Below are 26,343 nucleotides of genomic sequence, written 5' to 3' on the forward strand. Positions count from 1 at the left end.
TATGTACTAAAACCTTTTTAAGTTGTTGGCAGATTAAGTGCACCACAAATATTTAATGCTGCATTCATGTAGATTTCTATTGAATATTATGTATATTATGAATATTAACACAAAGACCACTTACCATCAGGTGGGTCGTATGCTTGATTGCCACCTCAATGATATAAAAAATAGGAATCTGACAACAATCGATACTCCTCTAAACGCCCTAAAGCCCTTTTAATCAACTACCACCAATATATCAATACATAAAATAATGTATTTATCTTATTATAATCATCTAATCTTGACATTTTTTCTACATATAGTCTCAAATTCGATATTACTTAAATATATGTTGCACATCTACTATATATTCAGAATGTATACGTATAAATCAATTTATGTGTACCATTTTGTAATACAATGGAGTTCAATGTGTATGTACGGACTCGTACTTATGTAGCGAAATATCTGACTGTAACAGTCTATACCTGCTTTTATCAACAGGGCATTGTATCTGGCACCTCTGTCCAAAATTTTTACTGATGCCGAAAAAGGGTACATTATACTGCACAGTACACTAATGTACTGACTTTGTTATTTTTCACAATCAAAAGAAACAAGCATTATATACAAGGAAAATGGGTAAATGTTTGAAACATTATAGTCAGATATTACATAAAAATGATATAGACACGTAACCAGCGAAAGCAGTGCAGATCCGCCTCATCTATCATTAATATCCAAATGTTAAGCCCTGATCATTAATAAATACTCATTAGATTCGAGATTTCAAATATTTTTAAGCGACTTTCAAAAGGAAGAGATTATCAATTCGTCTTTATTTATTTGTGTGTGTGGATATAAATATTACGCAAAATCTAACGCAAATTCTGAATTGACTTTATTAATTATTTTTGCAATCAGTATTACTCCTACATCCCGTATTTTTTTTTTTCAATGAATCCACCATTTTTCTTTGCAGAGCAACTATTTTCCGTCTTCAAACTTGTATTATAATAATTAAGCTCTATCAACTAGTAATACTTATCAATGTAAGTAGGGCCTGCAATGAAAATGAATGTAGTACTAAATTTAGTTTAAAAGTATACAAATAAAAAGTTATTTATGGATATTTAATAAAAGTAATATTTTTTTAATATTTTATAGTAACTAACTGAATAATAGTTGTACAATATCAAATATAAGACCTGTAAATATACGGCTCGACCACCTTGCAAGGCGTTTCTGTAGACCATAATGTAATCAATCATAGAGAATTTTTGCTACATAAATCCTAACTCTCTACATATAACCCTACTGGCTGTAGGGAGAAATTGTTAGGCATAGCATTAGGTCGATTTCCACGCGATTCCCCTGAAAAATATCGTGGTTGATTTATTGTTGCGTTGTCGTTCGCGGCCAATTGGCCTGCTTCATCATCGTCATCATCCCTCATTAGTACCCCACCAGTGTATACCAAAAGCGCAGACGGGTTAGTCATTCTATTATCACCCATTAAAAAAAATCCTTACTGGCTGGCTGGTGGCTGACTTATTTGTCATAGTCGTGAACGTGTAGTATGCTGTATCTAGATTTTAGTCCGCTCATGTTCATTACATATGACTATAAATGTATCAAATTCCAAGTTCCTAGACCCATCAATTATTTCTATTATACTTTAATTATTCACTCAGGATATTCACTATCCAATCTAACTTGTCTACTATATTAATTAATTATATATATTACTATATTAAATAAACATATTTTTTTCCAAATATTATTTCTAATTAGAATCTACGATAAATTAATACCTGTAGGTATTATAGTAATTTTTCCGGTATACCTATCTATTGTCAATTCAACAATTTATGAAGCGAATCTGTTCATCGGAAAGTAAAAGTGCGTTTACCTTGTATGAGTCAATGTACCGGCTTGTAGCGCTGATCGATTCTACCATACGACAATTATTAGCGTAAACCTAATGCTAATATCGTCAATAAAATACTCACATGGTTATCGAGCGTAGCGACGTCCACAGAGTTTATTTCCCTGCCATTTGTCAATTTGAATGCAGCGACCACGTAAATTATAGTCACTATTCTCCATCTGCACATTGTCGTAGGGATCCGGGGTCGGGCGCGATGTTATTATTGCTCCGCACCACTATTTATTTGAGCGGCATTCTCGAACACGCCGCGTTCACTGGCGAATTCGGCGACGATTCAATGGCATTATTTCGCAAACGTATCGCCCAGAATCGGCGGGCGAGTGTTGCCGCGGCCGCGCGGAGTCCCGAGTGCCGAGTTGGGGTCTTCGGCCACCACCTCGCGTACTTTCTCTCCACACCAAAACTTCGCAGCAATCCAGCGCCCCACCCGTTAGGCGCTGCACCACCGACCACGACGAACTCGCTATTTGCTTCACCATCGTACTATTTTTAAACAAGAGCACGAGGTGTAGATAATTGGCGAAATAATCTAATTATTCCATTACATACACATACTTATTAAGAAGTGTCTATAATGGAATAACAACAACTATTGTAAACAATTTAATTGTAATATAACTATAGCAAATTTTTAACTTTCTTATGATAGTATAGAATAAGAGATGGTGAACGTATTCCTCCAGTTTTCTGTAGGGTAGACGGAAACTGATACTTGCACATGGCTACGGTTACCGAATGGTCCTATCAGAAGTAACAATGGGAAAAAGCAGTATACTCTAGAGCAATAAAAATATAATACGAAATAATACCGCATGGGGTGGTGCTGCAAAAACCCACATGCTCCGTCTTAAACGTGCTCAAAGATATGTTCTTAAGGTAATGCTTAGGAAAAAATTTCAATATCTCACACGTTCTTTATATTCTGAGGCCAAAATATTCACGGTTCGACAGTTATTTATTTTAAAAGCAATCACTTTATATTACATGACTCATCCATCATCCTTATTGCATTTCAGGAGGCTCAAACTAAACATTCCTACTATCATCTTCTTTTGCCCGCCATTTTGGTGCATTTGCATATCCATTAATGTATGTAAACAATGTATAAAAAAATATATATAAAATAAACAAAGTGTGTCCACTCTTAGGTCTTAGTTCACATATTATGAAACAAATAATTATCTTTTATCATTATGTTACGAGTCAACTGAAAACTGTTGTCTGGAAAATAACATAGAGTACAAATCTTTCACATACTTTACACAACACACATTCACACATACTCACGAACATACCCACATTCATTTGCACAACTTCGCTTCATTTAAGGGCATATAGGTATTATTAATGTTTTATAATTGCTTGTGTATTTATATTGTTCATTTTACTAGAGTTACAATTTTCCGTGATTGCCTGATCACCTATAATCACTATGTCAATTTCATATTGCTTTTTTTATATTAATACCCGCCCACTATGTACTTTTTACTATAACAGATTGTGATTTGTTAATCTTTGTCGGGTACCCACGATACAGCTTCGCCACACTAGTGGGGCCCATTGTATCTTGTGTTTGTAACTTTGTGTTTTTGTCAAATAATAAATTTCTATTCAATTTTTTTTTTAATAAGTGATAATGGAATGGTAACGCCACCCGCGCTATCGGTATACACCGGCGGGGCACCAGTGAAGGATGATAGGTGAGGATGAAACAGGTCAGTTAGCCCATCGTGACAAATTCAACAAGAATTATTCACGATGGTTTCCAGGGGGAGCCATGTGGAGGTCGACCTAATAGGGCATATTGCTAGCAATGGGGCTGTCAAACTCCAGTGCTAAAAATCACTTTCCCCCTTATTCTATTCTATTTCTACCCAAACCGCCTTGTTAGCGTGGTAGTATGTAACTAGCATCCTCGAATTTGGCAAAGCTTGTGCTAAGTATAATAGTAATAAGTTATTGGTAGCAAATTTAGTAGCTTTATAAATCCATATATGCTGAAAATTTCAAAACGTAAATCCATATGAAACTGCCGAATCTATTTTTTTTTAATGGATGAAAAAAATTTAATCCGCGCCAGCGCTATCGATATACACTGACAGGACACCAGTGGGACCAGTGGGAGTGGGAGAGATAGATGAGAATGAAAGCAGGTCAGGTAGTCCATCATGACAAATTCAAGAATCTACTACGATGGTTTCCAAAGCGAATTGCATAGAAGTCAATCTGACAGGGTGGGTATATTGCAATGGGGCTGCTAAACCCCACTCCTAAAAATCCCTCCCCCCCCCAAATCGAATCTTTCGCCGCATCAACAGTATCAATCTATTACAGGACAAATTTTAATAATAAATTGATTTCAAATATACGAACAATGTTGGGTAACGAAACTTGAGACTATAACAGAACAACAAACCCAAACTATTGAGTTTTTCATTATATTAAAATCAAAATTCAATGATTTTGGGTTTTTTTAATGGATGGTAATGATATGGTCACTCCGCCTGCGCAAAAGCTGGCAGGGCACTAGTAAGTAATGATAAATGAGGATGTAAAGGTAGGTCAGTTAACCCCTCGTAACGAATTCACTTAGAACTTAGCAGTAGTTTCCATGGGAAACCGTGAGATCGACCAGACAGGATATATTGCTAGCAATGGAGCTACTAATCCTCTTTACTTACAATCTCATCTCCCCCCAATGGTTTGCATTATCGTTTCCTAATTTCCTCTGTGCACTGGTTCAGTAAGATAATGACTTCAGACAACGTCATGATAAGGCTGACATCATGGCGGAAAACTTATTTTTAATATGAATTACTATTAAACCACTATTAAACAGAGACTCACTCTATTTCTCCATGATTATCACGCAAAATGGGGAATCATTCGGTCAATCATTATTGATTAAATGACTTTTCAAGTCGAGTTTTATTTATGAATCAAATAGCATCTGAGATCGATTTTTTAATTATTAACACAAATCTAATAACTGATAAACTTTTAACTTGGAATGAAAGATTAACATTGTTTTCACATTTATCTAGTAAATATACTTCCATAATTCACATAAATCCATAAATAAGTCCTGCTAAACAAGCAAAGTAAATGTATGTAGTTCTAAACACGACGTTTCATCAGTTCAATAGAAGACGTCACGATTACGTGCGAGGGCAAAGGCTGACGTCGTATCAAGCGTGCAGCATTCACGCGGAAACGGTGAGACCGTTGATTTCACTTTCATTTTATCTGCGGAAAATCCTACAACGTCCGCACTTGATGTTCCCACACTGCATGCCGTTAAATAAATATATAGACAATTTGAATATTATATAAATATTTTTAATCGAGTGTGAGTAACCTACTACCCCTCAAACAGAATTTGTTCTGTATACTTAGTACCCTTGATTATAAAGTATATAAATTGACAACGTCAAAAACAAGAAAACATAAATACATATTAGAGCAAGATAGACAAGTAACACAATCACTTATACAATATAAGCTCAAAGCTCATTTCGTCATAGTCGTAGAATAGTGACGGATCTTTATATGTAATCTTCGTCAGATCCGTCAGTATTCTACGACTATGACGATTTGGCGAGAGTATGAACAAAGCAACTACTATGGTTAGAACTGTGTTGTACTTGAATATAACATAAAAAAAAATCCCACTGCTAGCAATATACCCAACCAGGTCGACCTCCTCGTGGTCCTGGAACCTATCATGGTTAATTCTTGATGAATTTATCATGATGAGCTAACTGACCTGTGTTCATTCTCATCGATCACCCTTCACTGGTGCTCCGCCAGCGTATCCCATTAGCGCAGGCGAGGTTACCATACCATTTTCACCCGATTAAATATATATATATATATATATATATATATATATATATATATATATATATATATATATATATATATATATATATATATATCATGTAGTCTACGATGTTATGTCATAATATAAAGAAATAATAATATTTTATAATGAAATACTAAATTACAACAATGTAAATATACGTTTTAAAATCCTACCGCGACGCGCGAAATCAGCCGAGTAAGATCAATACACATTTTAGCACAAAAGATCTGTATGGATCGACGTGCATCGGCTTAGCTGACCTCATATCCGAAGATCAATACCACAAGCGAACAGAAATTACTTACGAAGAAGCGCCATTGAGTACACGGCATAGGTATCACGCGTCGTGCGGATCGCAAACCTTTATTCCATTGCTAGCAATATATAAACCCCTGTCAGGTCGTCCACGTGGTCCCCTTGAAAACCATCGTGCTGAATTCCAGGTATATCCTGATAAGCTAACTGACCTGCCAGGGGGAGAGGAATTGTTAGTAATGCGGATTACCAGTTCCATTGCTAGCAATATCCGTCAAGTCGGTCTCCACGTTATCCACCACGGAAACCACCGTGCTGAATTCTAGGTGTTTATCACGATGGACTAACTGACCAGCTCTTTCATTTTCATTTACCATTTTTGATAGATATTCCTTTTTCAATCCTGACAGCCATAAATACAGTAGCTAGTGTCAGATATTTCTATTACTTGTGTGAGGATATCACCCTCTGATGTCTTGGGTCTAATTCAAATTCGTCGAGGGGAAAGGGATTGTCAGCAATGGAGTTTGACAGCCCCATTGCTAGCAATATGCCCTATTAGGTCGACCTCCACATGGCTCCCCCTGGAAACCATCGAGTCTAATTCTTGTTGAATTCGTCACGATGGGGTGACCTGCTTCATCCTCACCTATTATCCTTCACTAGTGCCCCGCCGGTGTATACCGATAGCGCGAATGGGGTTACCATTCCATTATCATCAGGGGAAAATAAATTGTTAGTAATGAGTTCTAACAGCTCCATTGCTAGCAATATACTCTTATCAAGTCCATCTCCACGCGGTTCCCCTTGAAAACCATCGTGGTTAATTGTTGTCGAATTCTTCACAATGGACTGACCTGCTTTCAGATAGGGATCATTTTCAACCATTTAAAAAAAAAGCGATTTCGTCACACGAAGATCTGTGACGAATTACGGATATCGACTTTAGTATGTGCCCTTCGAAGCACAAAGCAAACAAAAATCAAACGTGACCTTAGAAATCTCGAGGTTTAGGCTAGATTTCAGTTTGAGGATCCCTAAACTGTATGTAGTCGAATGTTGTCCAACCAAGCTGTCATCGCTAACTTCTAGGTACTTGAAAATTACCTATATATATGTATGAGAGGTAGAATTATAAAAAAAAACGTAAATATTTAAAAATATTTATTTGTGAAATAAAATTCAAATAATACAATATACATTTCAATTTCAATCTTTGAACACAAGACTTACCTGTGGCTGAAACAACCTTGGCAGATTGAAAGGACCTCGGCGTCCCCGAAGTTCGCCATGTAAATAAAAGTTATAACATTAGAAAATAAAATTAAATTTTCTAGAATCTTCTCTGTATCGATTTACTTTGACTTGTGAATTGATTAAAAAATTTGCAATATGTAATCAAATATAAATGAAATAAAACCAACATGAGATTCACGCCTAATAAAACACAATAATTATGTATGACATAATTCTGTAGTATCTAGAAATAGTCTAAACAAATAATACAAGTCTTATTGCTTAGTTTTGTTTTCAATTATCAGGTTCTATAGGAAACCTATTTACCTGAAGTATACTGCCCATAAGTACCGCTTGAAAAGGGAGTTACTAATTATACCCTAGTAGATAATATATAAGACTAGGGACGTAAATACATACCTATGTACTATATAAGATTAAAAAGTACTGTAAATAAACTATTTTTTGCAACCAAACCAAACAAAAATTCAACTTTTTCGACGTGGAATCGTAAATTTTGTATATATAATGGTTTAAAAGTAAAGTGAATATACTTTTTAAATAGTCAGAAACTGCCTACACTACCCATTTATTGAGTTGTCCTATTTCAACATTATTTATAATTTATGCTGTAATTGTACCTTACTAATATAATGTTCGTGGGATGTTTTTAAAAAATTGAAGAGGGGTCTTAATAAGACCGAGTTGGTCAACAGAAGCAAAAACAAAATTTATAAATTTTGTCTATTCCAGCATCACGCAAAGTCTACGGCACTAAATGTAATGCGGTTTTCAAATTTGTGTATATTTCACCTTAATAAACCATCTATATAGAAGTGGACTAATTCATGTTCATACTTCTAAAATCCATGCATACGAAGTAGGGGTAAAAAACTAGTATAAAAAAAGTACTGCACCTACATAACATGAAACGATGGGTAATGAGAATATATATAATTTTGTATTAACCATATCTACCTATTTTGACGGATTTATTACTAAAAAGTTTTGTGACCCTACCTTAGGTAGAACCCAGTTAGTCATTATTTTTTATTTTACAAATTAATTTGGATTCAGACCGAAATTGACAAATTTCAAAAACGTCGTGTTTGTGTTGTTTCCATGCTATCGAGCTCAGTCGAGACATAATCATATGTTAAGTTAATCTAATAAATTTTAGTCTAGTAAAATTAAATTATACCTACTTATATCAGGAACAAATCACTACCTACCTGATACATTTCAGGAATCCGCTAGCTAGTGTTCTATTTACATGATAAAGTTTTTACCATAAATTAGGTAGCCGTCTTAAAAATACAATTTTATTAAAATATATATATTCAATAAAATAATGCATTATGTATTTACTACTCGGGTACTAAACATAGTATATTGACGAAAAAAAAACAGCTTTAATATCAAAATATTTTAGAAATGTTTGGTAGAAACTTAACCATAATCTTAAGATTCTGGTATATTCATCTCGTTTTAATAAATGAGCGACATCTATAAGCCTGATGGCGCATTTCGAAGAGAATAGAGATGGCGCTGACGGTACCGTTAACCTGTGTCCTCATTTTCTTACCAACATTATAACTGTTTACTTCCAAATACAGTTAATGCGTGTCAAGCATTTAATTAAAAATGACACGGTCGCAATTCTCCTAATTCGTGATTAGGAGAAGCCAAATAATAAAGGTCAAATAATAAAGACGTAAAATACCTATCTACTTTAATTTTAGTTTGTAATACATTATAAAAATACCACCTAATATAGAATATTTAGTACTAAATTAAGAAAAACATTTTTCACTAAATTTTAACAATAGAATGTCAGCATTCAGTTTCTTATTGAATATTACATTCAATAGACACATTTCTTATGTGCATTGCTGACAAAATGACAAAAAAGAAAATTAAACTAAAGGAATATTTACACAGATCTAAAGAAACAACCCTACTGATTTGTATTAAAATTTATTTTTACATTATATTTAATTTTAAACCTATAAGTCATAATTCTACACCTATATTCATTAACAGTTATTTGAGAACTTAATACTGAGTAATGTATAGAAATTTTTAAATGATTGAACAAGTCTATTCACACTGATCTTAAGAAACTGCTATTTAGTGGGATCTCTTACAGGGATTATCCTAAATTGTACTTAATTACTCGTAAAAACGAAACTAAATCTCATTAAAATACATAACTATTTCCTTAATAAGTATGTCACGGTAAGTACCTAAGTACTACAATAAATAGAAGATCAACTTACAAATCAGTACACATTAAAAATACTCTATTTAATTTTTTTTATAAAGTAAGAGTCAAGGACTCCAGCTATATGTCTAATGGTTTCCTGACGGCTTCTCCTAGGTGGTCTCGCGTGTGGACCATGAGGTGTGTATCTAGAGTGCTCCGGAGCGTACTGCCTACACTAGCACGGTTAACACTGCTTTACTAGTGTACTTAGCACGAAACCTAGAGATTGAAAAAACCTTTAATAAGTCATGTACAAATAAATGCACTAGCACAAGGGGGCTACCTGCATAGCATTAATCATCGAACTATCACTGGACAATATAGATCTACTATCTCTATCTCTTCCTAAGCTCAATTAATGCTATGTAGTGCTCAATACCTAAATAGTAAACATATCTCAGAAAAATAACTATATTTCCTATAGTCAGAAAAAATATACAATAGTCATGGAAATAGTATTAGTGTGAAATATGTGAAATTGTAATTGTAGTGAAGAGTTGTACTTACGTTGTTTAAAATCTGCCCCCTCGTCCCTGACCTCCTCCATAATTCCCACCGCCATAGTTGCCACTACCACCACCACCCCCACCCTGATTCATGTTGTAAGGGGCAGCCCTGTTATTGCTGTATTGCTGATTCCGAGTTGGTCCCCCACCATAACCTTGTTGGTTATAGCTTCCGAAGTCCTGATTACCCCAACCCCCACCTCCTCTAGTATTTCCACCCCCATAGCCACCACCCTGGTTGCCACCACCCCAGCCTCCCTGATTATTATCCCATGGATTGGAATTGTTCCAACCACCCTGATTGCCTCCATAGCCACCTGTAATAGTTAAGTTTGTTCAATTATATTCTTATTGGTTTGATAACATTTGTGAACAACAATGGAATAAAATATTTACCTGAATTACCCCAATTGTCATTTCGACCCTGTCTTCCGCCCCCTCCTCTTTGATCTGCGCCATCTTTAGGAAGGGCTTTCTTGACATCCAATTGTTTTCCACTGATTTTGTGTGGAGCATTCACTGGTAATAAGATTATAAATTTATAAATAAAATCCAACTAAAATTACTGGTTTGCAATTACTAAGTTATAGATACCAATTAACCAACACATAAATTTTTTTTTGTAATTTTGACATAGAATTATACATACTGCACATAATGCATATGCAGCATTTCATCATCTATAATTTTGTTTAACTTGTTTGTTACAAAACAATATTATTGTGGATATCATATTAAAATTAATTAGATACAATAAATAAAATTAAATGTACAATAACTTGCGTACCAAAACTCCCATTTTGAATAGTATGGTATAGCTAAAGTTATTAATTACTATCCACAGTCAGAGAAGCCAGATTTGGACACATACTTCCATTCTGGGGCAAAACTGTGGGAATAATTTATAAAATAAGTTATTAACAAATACTTACAGCAAACTTTGTCAACTGGATCATAATCATCAAACTCCACAAATGCAAAACCACGTTTCTTGCCAGTAGCCTTGTCGGTGACAATGCTGACATTTTGTACATTTCCATAGTTTGAGAAATATTCACGAAGTTGTTCCTCATCATGATCATCTTTGATACCACCAATAAACAGTTTCTTTACTGTTGCACCAGCCTCAGGATTTTTAATGTCTTGCCTAGCCACAGCACGTTTGGTTTCAACGACACTGTCCAAAAAAATAATATTATTAGATAAAAAACATCTCTAATAATGAGTGATAATAGACTCACATAATTATAATCATTGTTGACCCTGCAGAAAATGCCACGTTTACAGACAACGAGACATTCACCATAGCAATGTCATTTATTTTTTGCAGTATAAAACGATATGAAAATGACACAAACACTTTCATATAGCTGGACTGCAATATTTTGCGATCAATAATAACAGAGGTGAACTCACCGTCCATCGATACGATGCGGCCTATTGTTCTGCGCGTCATCCACCATATGCGCCTTAGAATATGTGATAAAACCAAAACCGCGAGATCTTTTGGTTTTTGGATCCTTCATCACTACAACATCCACAATTTCGCCCCATTTTTCAAAATGAGACTTGAGCGAGTCGTCTGTGGTACGATAATTTAATCCACCGATGAATATTTTGCGGTGAACTTCGGGTTCATCCTGTAAGTAGGACGCTACGTGAACAAAATGGCGGATGGCGTGGTCTTAAACTTATAAACACAGCAAGTACAAAAAAAGGTTTACAATTTACTTATATCGTTACTTAAAATTGAACATCTTAATATTTAAACAAGAAATTGTTAAAATAAATTATGAATTAATAATAAATAGAAAAATAACAGGTAAGGTGATTCATCTTTATACATAGTAAAACATACTTACAAATTCATCATCACCGTTCTGCTGGGGCCTCATTTTGATAGATATCACTCTTAAACAATTAAAAATAGAATAAACTAAACAACGCCCTAATTATAATTTTAATGAAAATGTATTATCCTTTTCAGCAATAAGACGACTTCGCGAAAGCACGACCGTTCCGAAGTGACGCCACGCCAAAAAGAAAGAAAATGAAGAACAACTAGGAGTGTTCCATATATATCGATATTAGTTTTCGATATATCGAATCATTACGATATTAACAAATACTAAATATCGATATATTTTATTCGCATCAAAAAAATCTATTCGAACACTGGCTCTGATTTGATTTTACTCTATGACAGATTTAAACTATGATTTAACATTATGATTTGGAGTAGTACAGCCACGTAGTTGTCTTTATGGTAGCTGCACGAATAAGGCCGGCTCCACCGAGGAAGTGCCCCCATCTTACAGAATATTGGCGAGAAATAACAGTACTTGTACTGTTGTGTTTCGTTCCGTAAACCAGAGTTCCGGAAGCCCAACCACTCCTCTCTTAAAATCCGGCAACACACCAGCGATTCCCCCGGTGTTGCAGATATCCATGGGCGGCGGTGATCACTTACCATCAGGTGACCTGCTTGCTCGTTTGCCGCCTCTAATAAAAAAAAGACCCACTCGTGACCTCATTTTTAAGAAACGTACGAAACTAGCGACTTGATGAACGTCACCTGTTTTAAATCTAAATAAATAATAATAATAATCTAAATACATTCATCAACTATACATTTACATATAAAATGAAAATAAATTAAATCACTATCTAAATGTTTATAGCTGTACAGTTAAATAAATAAACTTGCCCACATACTTTATTCAGGCTTGTATTTAAGATTAATTCATATTTACTATTAAACTATGATTTTAATTAAAAAAAAATAATTGATTGGTTATTTTATTAAAATCATAGTTTCTGATCTTATTTAAAAGTTAACTTGATTGTATATACAATGGTGTTCGATATTTATAGTTTATTTACACTTTTTTAACGTTTTTACACTTTTATTTGCAGTGTACAATTTGTATGTGAGTACTACTCACATTCATAACAATAACAATCACAGTTAAGAGGAATTATAAATTTACAATAATCACAACAGAAAAATTTATTGTAAACTAAACGGGTCAATATTTATTTATTTATTTAACTCTTTATTGCACCATAAATAAAAATATACAATGACAAGATAATAATTCAAGTGAAATACAGTAACATAAATATAGATTGAAATTTTATTCATGCAAAGGTTAAAAAATATTAGGATATTTAAATATATTTTTTGAGATGGTCGTATCTTCACTTATCTACTCTTAATTAACTTTTTATCTTTCTTTTTTTTTATTAATAATTATATTACATACTATATATATCAAAATATTGATATTTGATAATCTATACGAGAATCCAATATATCATATCGAAAAAAATATCGATATATTTTTCAGGTGATATCCCTAAGAGCAGAAAAAATAATGACATTATTGACAGCCAGCAGCAGAGTTGCCAGATACCATTTTCATTTTTAACCAAACGTTAAACAATTTTTTTCATAAATTTATCGACGAAAAAAAAATTTTTTTTTTTTCAGTTTCTATTTTCTTCTCTCCTTATCTTCTATAATGTATCTTCACTATACTATATTATATACAAACAAGCTGACAGCCCACTTGATGAAAAGTTGTAACCATCACTTGTAGACATACGCAGTACTATGGACATAACAGTGTATACTGTTTCGCCCATAATAATCCCCATACGTTGCCAATCCTGAGGACTCAGGTGTTATTCCTCTGTATCCTGTAAATTCATTGCCATATCCACCTTTCAAACCAAAACACAACCATGCAAACATAACTGCTTCACGGTAGAAACACAAATGGGACAGAGGTGCTCAAGCAAATGACTTTTATACAAAGTCTCCCCCCTCCCCCTCTTTAGAGAGACTTCTTTTAAATTTCATACTAAAAATTATTCGAGATGAACTTTTTTACAAAAATGTTGCGTTTTTTAAAGTAACAGTAGGAAAATTCTAAACAAACATTTGCACCAGAAAGCCACAGATGTGTTTTCCCCTTTACATAAAAAGAATTGTGTGGAATGCATAATTTTATTAAATATTTATAAAATATGTATAAATACAACGGATTATGCTTAGAGGAATTATTCAATATGATGCCTACGGCCACTTTCTATCATCGTACTGCTCGCCATCGACAGGGAGTTCATACTACAGCCTAAATAGTCGCGTACAACGCGGTTTCAGAGATGTTTTCTCCCACGAACACTAAGGTTATGGAATGAGCTCCCTGCCGAGGTTTTCCCAAGAGACTATAGTATGGGGTTCTTAAAAAGGGGGGTAAAGAGGTTTCTTTTAGGGTCGGCAACGCTCGCGTAATACCTCTGGTATTGCAGGCGTTTATAGGCTATGGTAACCGCTTACCATCAGGTGGGCCGTATGCTTGTTTGTCACCTCAGTGGTATAAAAAAATATGTCATTCCCGTAGATATATTTTTAGAAAAATAAAAAATTCCCACTATTCTGTAACTATTGGTTTACTTAATTTTTTGTTTTTTTTTTATATTGGGTAATCCTCCTTCCGCCCCTCCCCCCAGCCTGTCGCCAGAATCTGTTTGATCCATAACTTACGGGTATATTACAACCTGTATATTGCGACTGCATACATTTTGTATTACCCTTAGATTATAAAGTATATAGATTAGCAATGCACGAAATGAAAAATATAATAACCTGTATGTTGGAAGAAGAGGAAACATTAATTTTTTAATGTGTATATTAAACAATATTTTGCTACTTATGAGCCGATTTTGTTAAGTCTTTTATTAATCGAAAAAGGTATATTCTGGTTTTAATGATAGGGCATGACATTGAAATTTTTTTCATACAAGTTAACGACCCATCTAATGGAATGTGGTAACCATAACCTGTAGATATGAACAGTACTATGGACATAACAGAGTATACTATGTTGCTCGTGATACCCTTCATGCGTTGCCGTTCCTTAAGACTAAGCTGTTATGCTTGGAACCTGTAATTTCACTGCTGTATCCCACAAATTATTTTATATATTATACGACTGTTTTATTACAGAATTACGAATGGGCCGTAAGTTCCTAAGCAGACGACTTTTGTAAAAAATCCTCCCTCCTGGTAAAAATAAATATGAAAGTACAGTACTTCAGACTCTAATAATGGCAATGTATTCATACGTTGATCATGACTAGAGATGGGATTTTACCCGGAAAAAACCCTAATGTGGGAAAAAATAGGGAAAAAACCCGGGGAAAATTCCCGAATGGGAAAATATTCGGGTTTTTTCATATTTAGCATATGTAATATCTAGGTAATGTGTAGATACATGTATATATCAAATGATGCATACTATTTAAGTACTATTAGTACTAGTTAGAGCTAATCTAACTTTATTTACTTTCATAATTCAATAAATACTTTATATACATGTACTCCATGCTATCTAATTAAATTAAATTAAATTAAATAAAAAACCTTTCTGTTTGTGTGTAGCGACAAGTAACCCGAAACTACGTATGCGGGTAGGGGGGCGGGGTAGCAGGTAATAGCAGTGGCGTACGCGTATCTGTCTATCTCACACGTTGTTTTGGCTTCGTACTGTTCGCACTTGCTTTAATTTGTTGGTTTAATTGACGACTTGGATTTTGTTTTGTGGACTTTTGATTTCCTAGTGATTAAATACGTTTTTTACTTTGTATTGACAACTACTGCTACTCTTACGGACTTCGATACCTACTTCTTTTTATGAACGGTAATTTACCGGTAAGTTTAAGCTTTAATAATTGTTATATTAGACTATAAAAGTTTTAGGTACTATATTTGTGGATTCCTTGCAAACCTTGTACTTTTATTCATTGAAATTGATATATTTTCCAAGTTTATTTACTGTAGGAAATAAATATTTTACAAAAGTAGAAATGAGTCATGTATAGAAATGGCCAAACGCTCGGGCGTTTTAGGCAAATTGGGCAAAATATAAATTCCTTCTTTTGGCCATTTATATTTATTTCATATTAGTTCCGAATGTTCACCTACTCTGTAAATATACAATACTTTAGAACAACTCTATGCATTTCTACTGTTTTTACATTTTTTTTTCCTTAGATCACATCATGCCCAGAAAGAAAAATACTGATGTATGGGAAAACTATTTTCATTCGGCAACCAGTAAAACAGTAAAATGCAAACACTGTGATAAAGTTTACCAATTCGGCAATGTTAGCAAGATGACCAGCCATCTGTTGAAATGTTATAAATGTCCAACTGTTATCAAAAACAAACTACAGAAAATACCTGTTACTAGCACAACTGCCACAAATCTGCCCTTGCAAGAGGAATCACATCATGAATTGTCACAGGATAAAAGTTTGACGGATACAATTTCTATTATTACGACTTCATCAGAAATTTCAACAGAAAGAAAACTTTATCTAGATCAGCTCTTATCGAAGGCAATATTTGTTAGCGGTTCTCCTTTATCCATCGTTGAACATCCGCTGTGGGTACGATTTTTTGACGATTTGCAACCACTTTATAAGTTACCATCTAGAAAAGCTATCTCCACAACACATTTGGAAACTATTTATAATGAAATGGTCAATGAAATTACAGACGAACTGAAGTCTATAAATGATTTGCATTTGCAATGTGATGGCTGGAGTAATCAGCGCAATGAAGGCATCATCAACTTCATTATTGCAAAACCCGAGCCTGTTTTTATTAAAAGCCTTAATACTCTTACAAACCGACATACAAGCCAATATGTATCTCAAGAAATAATCAAAGTTATAAAAGTGTATGGAGGCCACAAATTTGTAACTCTTATCGGAGATAACGCAAATAATATTCAAAGAGCATTTCAGATAGTTAAAAATTCATATGCACATATAATACCGCTGAGATGTGTAGCGCATACATTGAATTTGCTTTGCGAAGATTGCTTAAAACTAGAGCCTATTAATGCGTTCATATCGATTGCCACAGATACGATAAAAGCAATAAAAAGAAACCAAAGTATGAGCGCTTTATTAGCTCAGATTGTAAAAGAAAAAGGTTCAGGTGAAACATTAAAATTGCCAGGGAAAACCCGCTGGGGCAGTTACTGCACTGCGTTAAAAAGTTTAAAAAAATCCAAAGTTGCATTACAGACTTTAGCTGTTCACGAAGATGCCACTATTTTAGACGAAATAAAATCAAATTTATTGGATTTAAATTTTTGGACCATGGTAGAAAATTGTATAAAGCTACTGGAACCTATAACAGACAAAATTTTCAAACTGGAAGGCAATGAAATACTTATAAATGAAGTTTACATGGCTTTCAAAGATATTAAGTCTACATTAAATTTTGCATTTCCAGATATATCTGTTCTAAATGAGCATCATAAACAACATATTACAAATGCTGTAATTAGGCGAGCAGATAACTGTTTGAAACCCATTCATTATGCTGCATATTTATTAGATCCAAGATCGCAAGGCATTGAATTAGAAGAAGAACACGAGGTGGATGCAATGGAATTTATACACGACGTGAGCCAATCGCTCAATATTGACGTTGGTGTAGATTTAGCCAATTATAGAGCTAAACAGGGTTTATGGAGCAGACCATTTATATGGAAGAATGTCGCTGAAATTGACCCGGTAGTTTGGTGGAGAGGACTCTGCAAGTCCAAATTGCTTAATAGGGTTGCAGTACGTATTCTTACTGCTCCCTGTACTTCAGCAGCCACTGAACGATCTTTTAGCACGCATGCGCATATACATAGTCATAAACGAAATATATTGACTACAGACAGGGCAGCAAAAATAGCTTTTATATCGTATAATTGGAACCTGTTACACAAACATAAAAATGATGACAATGACGATGATGACGAGACGTTATCTACGCCCAGGCAATTATCAAGTCCGTTGGGTAGCCCAATAAATGAAGAACAACCTTCAACATCTCGTGGATATACACAAGAAATAGAATTTTGTAATATTAATAATATATTTAATGACAATGACAGTAGCGACAGTGACTAAAAATTTTCAATTGTAAAAAACTTTACAAAAGTGTTGTAACTTTTATAAAGTGTAATAAATAATTGTTAGTAAGTATCTCTCTTTGTTTTATTTTTTTTTTTTTGGTCAAATATTCTTAAAAGCTTTAATAGAGATTCTTTCTGCAATTAAGTAACATTCCATCACAATGCGCAAAAAAATCTTATGATAAAACAAGAAGACGTCTTTTTGTTGTTATAAAAAACTGCTGGTTTTATTCTAGTTTCTGAATCAGGCTACACATTTTGACGTTTCGAACAACAGTCAATAGCTAGTGCCTTATATACGCTGGCACAAAATATGTACGCATCACAATCTACCTATTTTTCGCTGCATTTGTTTTAAACATAAAAAAATATATAATTTTTTTTAAGATCGTGATAATTACTGTAAATAATGAAAATACCCGTCTATTGGGTTTTTTCCCATATAAATACCCGGTTTTTTCCCAAATGGGAAAAAACCTGGGTATATTCCCGTTGGGTTTTTTCCCACTGCCCATCTCTAATCATGACAAAAGCTTATTTTGATTTTTTGTAAGAACCGAATTATGGAAGCGATTATAATAAAATTTCTATTGGACTATATGACTATACCAGATAAAAAATGATAATTCCCAATTGGTTTATTAACACTAGTCCAAGACGTTTGCCAAAGTCGACAAGGTGGTCACAAGATAATGTGTCTGCGTGTGCAAACATCCTAGTAGCCAGGTCCTCCATGTGGTCATCCAGGGTAGGGATCATGAGGTCTCTTCAAGGGTCGTGCTCCACACGTTCCTGTGTGCGTCGATAATGGTACGCAGCGTGAGATGTTGTTGCACTGGAAATTTATTTCTGTTAGTTTGACTAGTATTGGCGTATCACGCCGACGCATATATACGTGAGGCATGGCCCAATGTAAGTCTTGTGGAGTATCAGCTTAATCTTGAGAGGGAGTTTTCTTGTTAGCATGGGCCGTAGGAGGTGCCTGACTACCCTGGTCTTGCTGCACGTTTTCTTCGCGTGAGTACTAAATACGAGCTTTCGGTCGATCTCCACTCCTAAATATAATAGGTGACGTTGCTGAATCAGTCGATTGGGAAGTTGCCCAGACATAATTTTGGTGGAAGGTTTTTGTAGCCGAAGAGGGTCGCCTGCGTTTTGCGCATGTTCACCGACAGTGGCCATGTCTTTAGCCAATATCAGGTAAGATATCAAGTTGTCTTGATACCCTACCTGATATAACGAAGGCTATGTAGACTGCGTCGTCTGCATGCAGCGCTAAGATCGTCTGGGGGGACGTTGGAATGTCATCGATGATCTACACGTAAAGCGTAGGCGATGATGATATACTGATGTATCGATGTATATTCCTGCCTATTTATAACGTCTGAGAATACTGGACCAAAATTAATAAATTACATGTCGTTCCCACTCTTTGACTTAGGTCAAAATAACTTTACTTAAGTAGGTTTTGTACTAAGTTGTATAAGTTACTATAGCTTTTTAACTATCCCACGGGAACTCTTTATATTTCCTTTATTAAAAGTATCTAAAATGTAAACAAAGATAAATATCGATAAATTCACTTCATCGACACCATCAATCATAACTCTAGCCTAATACGAATTAAAATAATAATAATTATATCTGTGGTCCTTTTTTTGTTAATTATATGTACGTATGAATGAACGAGGTAACAATATGATTTACTGTTTTTACGTTGTCAATACTTGTATTTTATTTTTTGTTCTAGACTTAGGCATTTGGGGGGAAAAATTTTAGAGTTAGGAACACTGCTTTGATTTGCTCTGCTCTATCCAAAATCTGTGGCTCTGTTTGTGCTCTATTCTCTGTGCTCTGGGAGTGACTCCATATGTGTTTTCCTTTTTGATAAAGGAGCTTATTTTTGTTTGAAATTTGCAAATATATACAGAATTTACCCATTAGTCTTGTTACACCAGTTTTAACATAGTATTTGTTTAAACGTACATAAAATCTAATTAAAATAAACTAAAAGTTACTTTGCATTATTTAATTTATCAATATTTTGAAGGGATAAGTCGTCAGCTATAAAAAAATGAAACCAAGCGGTGGCGGTGACGAATATGTAAGTAAATGTATTAATTTTAACCTTTCTTTCTATTTATCTCACACACAGATGCGTTTATTAATTGTCTTATGATAATTGGTTAATCAAATTATACTTGCATATTTAGAAACTGCTGAGTAAATTGTTTTTGATATTCACTTGTGTTTTGTCTTTACGATTGAATAAAATAATCGGTATATGTGTTAATTAAAATTAATAAAGTCTTATAGTATGATGGAATTAATATGCTCAATGTTATGAACGTAACTTCCTAATACATAAAAGAGAAAAAAATATTTTATAGTCTATTTTGCAGTCATGAATTACTAACATGTTTCACAGGAGGAACCAGAGCATATGCGTAAATTGTTTATAGGAGGCCTAGATTACCGTACTAATGACGCCTCACTGAAAGAATTTTATGAACAATGGGGTGAAATTGTAGATGTGGTCGTAATGAAAGACCCACAAACTAAGAGATCGAGAGGTTTTGGTTTTATTACTTATTCTAGAGCTCATATGGTTGATGATGCTCAGAATAGCAGACCTCATAAAATCGATGGAAGGTGAGTTTATAACTTTTTTTTTTAATAATTAATCCCAGTTACAACTCAGTAATTTAAATTATCTCTATCCATCATCAGTGTTCATAGTTAATATGAGGATTTCTAGAAATCATGTTTATGTATGTGATGTTTAACATTAGTTTTAAATAATTTGATTCGAATGAGACTGCAAACATATGAGGTTGTATTATCTATATCTATATATATAAATAAAATTGGAGTGTCTGTTTGTAATATTGAAATAACCATTTTTTTTACTACATGTGTATGAATATATATATGGTACATACATCAAAATAACATTTTTTACAAATTTGGTCTGTCTGTCTGTTTGTTCCGGCTAATCTTTGAAATGCCTGGACTGATTTTGACGGGACTTTTATTGGCAGGTAGCTGATGTAATAAGGAGTAACTTAGGCTATGTTTATTTTAGAAAAATAAAGTAGTATTGCAATGTCCAAGTACTGTCCAGTACTGCACGTAGTTAGGCAGAACAAAGTTCGCCTGGTCAGCTAATTTATAATAAAACATCTATATACATATATAACAAGAAGTTCGTTAATTTCCCATTATATATGCATATATAGTTGTATTGTATACATATCTATACTATTGAAAAAGTGTAAAACTGTTGTTTATTATAAGTATATTATATGTCATTAAGTTACATTGATAAAGTATATATAATATATATATATATATATATATATATATATATATATATATATATATATATGTATATATATTAAGTACCTATTATGTAAAATTTTACTATCACTGAGTAAATATTATTAATTATTTTGGCATGAGTATATTTGTCACTAATTCATACACAAGACAACATTACTAATAGTTAACACTTTAATGTGACAAAGTTACAACATTTTGTTTTTGCAGAGTTGTTGAACCAAAGAGGGCAGTGCCAAGAGAAGAAATAAATAGACCAGATGCCAGTGCCACAGTTAAAAAATTATTTGTTGGAGGCCTTAAACAAGATATAGAGGAAGAAGACATAAGAGACTACTTTAGTTCTTATGGAAATATTCTATCCGTTACCTTGGTTACTGAAAAAGATACAGGAAAGAAAAGAGGTTTTGCATTTGTGGAGTTTGATGATTATGATCCAGTTGACAGAATATGTTGTAAGTATTAGTTATAATCACATTAAATTTTTGAAAGAAAATAATTTTAGAGATAATCTTGTTACATAATAATTAACTCATTAAAATATAATTGCTAAAAGCTCAGATGTTTGGCAAAGTTTGTAAGTATTTGTACATTTTTGGCCTGTTATATGAGGTTACATTAAGTTAGTTATATTAGTTTTAATGCTTTTTGAGTCAATGTTGTGTGATGGCTTTTTTTAATAAAGCCTTTGAAACTCCTTAGGGGATGTAAAAATACAAATTGCATTAACTTTTTACCACACATTAAAAGCACAAAAAATAGTATTAGCTTTGTTCAATTTTAGACTATGATCCAGATAATAAATTACAAGTAAAATGAATAATGTCCAAAAAATGATATCTTAAAAGAAGTTATTTTCTTATTTAGACTGTAATTGGTTATTCTCTCCTATTAACAATATTATTTATCTCCTAAAGTGCAACAAAATCACAAGGTTAAGGGCAACCGGCTTGATGTGAAGAAAGCCTTGTCTAAATCCGAGATGTCGGGAGGCGGTGGCGGCGGGGGTGGTGGTGGCGGCGGACGGCGTGGAGGTAGAGGCGGTGGTGGTGGCGGTGGCTGGGGTAACCGGCAGAACCAGGACTGGGGTGGTTCAGGTATGTCAAAGTTGAAATTAGTTACCACTATCTGCTATTTCACACATTCCCTCTTGACGATATTTGCTGAGATATGTAATAACTCATCCACCTTTCACATGAGATTTACCTGTAGGATTGAAATTTAAGGCTGGCTTTAGTCTACTTATTGCCCCTGGGCACATTTTTGATGGTAACCTTCTGGTGTTAAAAAAGGTCTTTAGTAATCCACTGTTCGTTTTCAAGAACTAGAACCTTTACTGCCATCATCATATGGTGTTCTTTTTAAACATTGGTGCCTTTGGGTGCTTGTAGACTGAGACTCCCACTTAAGTCAGTACTTTATATATGCAATACACATTATAAGAATTTATAGATTTGTATTTTTCCTATCCTATTACATAACATCTATTATATATAGATGATGGTGGATATAATTCAGGATATGGACAAGGAGGATGGGGCAACCATAATCCATGGGAGTCCAACAATTCCGGAGGCAACTGGGGTAATCAAGGCTACGGCGATCAGGGTGGCTGGGGTCAGTCCTCTAACAATTTTGGTGGTGGCTACCAACAAGGTTTTAGCGGTGGTCCAATGAGGGGTAACTACAACACTTCAAGGTCCCAGCCTTATAATACAGGTATGTAATTCAATTATTATTATGTTTTAAACATACAATTTTAGTAATTTATCTGTATCTTGAGGACTGTTATTGACTTTAAAACTAATAATAATCATCAGCCGTGTTGGCATATAATGTCTCTTTCCTCTCTCGTGGGTATCGTAAGAGGCGACTAAGGGAACTTATGGTTGAGGGATAGGCAGTAGCATCCTTAAAATATCTCCAAGATTCTAACTGCGGTTGCCAATCCGCCTGCCAAACGTGGCAATTACTGGCAAAACCCCCTAATCCTAAGCAAGGAAAAGGCCCCCGGTCCCCGGCGGCTCCAGGAATAATCATCATCATCATCTCATCCATTATTAACATACAATAATCTATAAATAACTAAATATTGGTATTATGTATTATTATTATTATATATTATAACGTACATAATTCAAATCATAATTACATAAATTATTCACGATTCTTTCCTGCTTTTAAGATACAAACCTATGTCGATTATATGTGGATATGGAACCACACACAATTTATTGGTCATACATTTTGTAGATTGTTAGCTTCACTATTTCCAATCTGATTTCTTTTTTTTTTTTTTATTCTGTGCGTATTTAGTAAAGCCAATATTGTTTATATTGGCTTTTTTTTTTCGAAATTGGCATTTTATAAAGGGGACAGATAAAAAATAATAATAGACATCTAAAAGAAAATTCTCAGTTGTACTGAGCCTTTTTTGCGACAATGTTACGCCATTACGTCAATAACTCTGAACAGATTTCCATAAATATTTTTACAATTGACAGGGTTTACTTCCGTGTTGGTCCCGTATTAATTTTGTGAGCTGAATTTTTGTATGAAAAGATTGACTGTTGCGAAGCCAAATTTAGAAGGTAAAGTATCTACAAAACATGTCATTGCATGTATGGTGCCAAGCAAACATCTCGCCGTTTACCAGTGAGTTCATAAATAAAGTCGCCTTTTTTCACTTAATTTACTTGTTATTTACCTATTTTATTTACGATTATGTTTATATATTTTGATTACAGGCACAGCAAGATTATTTACTAAATGTTAAATAAAAAAAACTGGTATACAGTTCTATTTAAATTATTTACCGCGTTGCGTAGCTAGTTAGATAATTATAATACAAATTATAAATTTAGGCGGCGGAGGTAGCGGATATACGACGGGTGGTGGTGGCGGCGGCGGCTCAGGCTACAACACTATGGGCAACTCGTCCTCTGGTGGAAATCAGCGCAGGTTCTAAAGCATCACTAAGCCTCTTGTAAGTACTCACACTTGTAAACTTAGTAGATCAACACTTTACACCAATTGTTACTTAGGTCATATAACAAAAACATCTATATTAAATTTAATATTCGGTTGAATTCATTAAAAAAAATTTCAGGACAAGTATTTGTGCTATAAATTTATAAAGATATTTTTCAATGTGTAGGTCTCAAGTTACGCTTAGTTGAAGCTAGGCAGGCAGGCAGGCGGTAGTATAGTGACGTAGCAGGCGGAAGGTAGGCCACGCAACAGCTAGCTAGTGAGGGCCAAGCGGACTTAGTGAAGCGACCACATTTAATTAGTCATTTAACATTTTATTTCTCCTTCAAGTAAGGTTTGTTCACAATAAGGTACTGTGTAGGCACCACATCAATTTTTCTTAAGTTTTTGCAAATTAGCACATCACAGTTTTTACATTTGAAACAAGTAAGTGTTGAAGCACACCTGTGTCTTTTATTAAATGTAACACAAAGGAATAATTTTTGTCTTGAATCCATTTGTACTGTAAAAACTGTGGCTTCAAAGCAATATTTTCATTTCTAGTCTATAAGAATTATATTTTATATAGATTATGTTATAAATGTTGGTCACTTTATTTTTTTTTTTTTATGACGCTCAGCTACGTTTAGTTACGACATTCCAAAATAATTTGAAAAGACCTAAACAAGATAAAATGACTTATTTTGTTGAGAATGTTTTAGCTGATATCGTTTATACGGACTTCAGTGTAATTATTTATATCAGTTAACTATACTATATGTAGAGATATATTACTTAAATAAGTGGTTTAATTATTATATTTAAAAATTACTCAAAGGTACATTACTATAACTAATTTAATTAACGTAAAGATATTATTTTTACTTGTTAATTGATTTAAAATGTGAAAGTTGTTATACTTATAGTATACTGTTCTAATGTGTTCCTGTTATATTCTTGCGAAACATTTAATTTCGTTGTATTCTAAATGTGTGGAGTAAAATATTTTAGTTATTATTATTTTGTGTGCATCAAATTAAATATATGGTGTTTTCCATGGACTCTTCTACACGGACGAGAGACTCGAGTGGAAAAGGCCATGGTAAGTGGACTTTGCCCAAATAAAAATATAAAAAAAATCACAATATACTTTTATTTCAATTTTATTCCTTACGTAGCTGTAATATTTACATGATATATCAATAGTAATAATTCAGTAAAACTATTTACAATAGTGTTTATTATGTTAGTATTCATGATTATCCTTGCAATTCTTCTCGTCAGTTGATTGGTCTGAATTAAGAGTGTACTGCTGTACGAGTTAAGGCGTTCCCCCATACGCAAGACATGTATATGACGAAAGAATAGAATGGTGGTATAGAAGGTAATTTTTTTTTCCAAAATCAATTCAAACGTCTTTGTTTGAAAATTTCTTTATCGATGGATAATTATCGCAGAACGTACGTGTTATTGTGTCCATTAGTTTATTTTTTATGATTTCTCTGGATTTTTTTTTATCAAACTTGACGTTACTAAAGTACTCCTGCTTGTAGCCTAATATTCCCATAAGCTCGTCAACAGCCTAGGAAGGGGGAAAGGGATTGTTAGTAAGTAGTTTAATGTGGATTTCACAGTCCCAATGCTAACTTACGCTGTCAGGTCAACCTTCACGGTTCCTCTGAAATCATCTTGGTTTATTCGACACTATAACACATTTTCATAAAAAAATTAACAGTAAGGTACATTACCTGAATAACTTATTACATACATTGACATGTCGTCATAGTGACATTTTGACATTTTTTGATACTAATAGTTTTATTAGTGATTTTTATTTGACAAAAGATACAATGTATCTTTCTAAATCATCTAAAAATAAAATAGCCACTTTAGTGGCTTATAATATTGACTACATGAACAGTTTACATGGTAAACTTAAACATAAAAATGCTGACATAACAGATAATTCTATTAATATT

General features: G+C 33.7%; 3 protein-coding genes across 4 annotated transcripts; 2 read left to right on the plus strand and 1 right to left on the minus strand.

Annotated features, from left to right (window-relative positions):
* Positions 1-9,252: 9,252 nt before the first annotated feature.
* Positions 9,253-12,118, minus strand: LOC113518796 (heterogeneous nuclear ribonucleoprotein 87F-like). The gene is made up of 6 exons (XM_026903790.3): positions 11,927-12,118; positions 11,481-11,704; positions 10,997-11,241; positions 10,461-10,583; positions 10,066-10,381; positions 9,253-9,777 (listed from the first exon to the last, which is right to left on the minus strand). Exons 1-5 carry the CDS (start codon positions 11,957-11,959, stop codon positions 10,071-10,073), a joined length of 936 nt encoding a protein of 311 aa, XP_026759591.2. The 5' UTR covers positions 11,960-12,118; the 3' UTR covers positions 9,253-9,777; positions 10,066-10,070.
* A 3,321-nt stretch (positions 12,119-15,439) lies between these two features.
* Positions 15,440-18,125, plus strand: LOC128200693 (uncharacterized). The gene is made up of 2 exons (XM_052894918.1): positions 15,440-15,783; positions 16,126-18,125. The coding sequence occupies exon 2, from the start codon at positions 16,134-16,136 to the stop codon at positions 18,048-18,050; it is 1,917 nt and encodes a 638-aa protein (XP_052750878.1). The 5' UTR covers positions 15,440-15,783; positions 16,126-16,133; the 3' UTR covers positions 18,051-18,125.
* A 1,738-nt stretch (positions 18,126-19,863) lies between these two features.
* Positions 19,864-25,509, plus strand: LOC128200691 (heterogeneous nuclear ribonucleoprotein A1, A2/B1 homolog). 2 transcript variants are annotated; one of them, XM_052894915.1, is made up of 7 exons: positions 19,864-20,159; positions 20,484-20,707; positions 21,605-21,849; positions 22,312-22,491; positions 22,892-23,113; positions 24,259-24,380; positions 24,552-25,509. In XM_052894915.1, exons 1-6 carry the CDS (start codon positions 20,130-20,132, stop codon positions 24,360-24,362), a joined length of 1,005 nt encoding a protein of 334 aa, XP_052750875.1. In that variant the 5' UTR covers positions 19,864-20,129; the 3' UTR covers positions 24,363-24,380; positions 24,552-25,509. The 2 variants fall into 2 exon arrangements, with proteins under 2 accessions (XP_052750875.1, XP_052750876.1); XM_052894916.1 differs by having other exon boundaries at positions 22,913-23,113.
* The last annotated feature ends 834 nt before the right edge of the window (positions 25,510-26,343 follow it).

This window comes from Galleria mellonella, unplaced genomic scaffold (assembly GCF_026898425.1).
Source record: "Galleria mellonella isolate WM207_F2 unplaced genomic scaffold, CSIRO_AGI_GalMel_v1 utg24764, whole genome shotgun sequence".
In the NCBI taxonomy this organism is placed as follows: Eukaryota; Metazoa; Arthropoda; class Insecta; order Lepidoptera; family Pyralidae; genus Galleria; species Galleria mellonella.

Coding starts and splice junctions, on each gene's coding strand:
- LOC128200691 (XM_052894915.1), top strand. CDS start 20,130: ATGAAACCAAGCGGTGGCGGTGACGAATAT. Junction 20,160..20,483: donor GCGGTGGCGGTGACGAATAT/GTAAGTAAATGT, acceptor CATGTTTCACAG/GAGGAACCAGAGCATATGCG. Junction 21,850..22,311: donor TCCAGTTGACAGAATATGTT/GTAAGTATTAGT, acceptor TATCTCCTAAAG/TGCAACAAAATCACAAGGTT.
- LOC128200693 (XM_052894918.1), top strand. CDS start 16,134: ATGCCCAGAAAGAAAAATACTGATGTATGGGAAAACTATTTTCATTCG.
- LOC113518796 (XM_026903790.3), bottom strand. CDS start 11,959: ATGAGGCCCCAGCAGAACGGTGATGATGAATTT. Junction 11,242..11,480: donor CCGCATCGTATCGATGGACG/GTGAGTTCACCT, acceptor TTTTTTGGACAG/TGTCGTTGAAACCAAACGTG. Junction 10,584..10,996: donor TCCAGTTGACAAAGTTTGCT/GTAAGTATTTGT, acceptor TCTTATTACCAG/TGAATGCTCCACACAAAATC.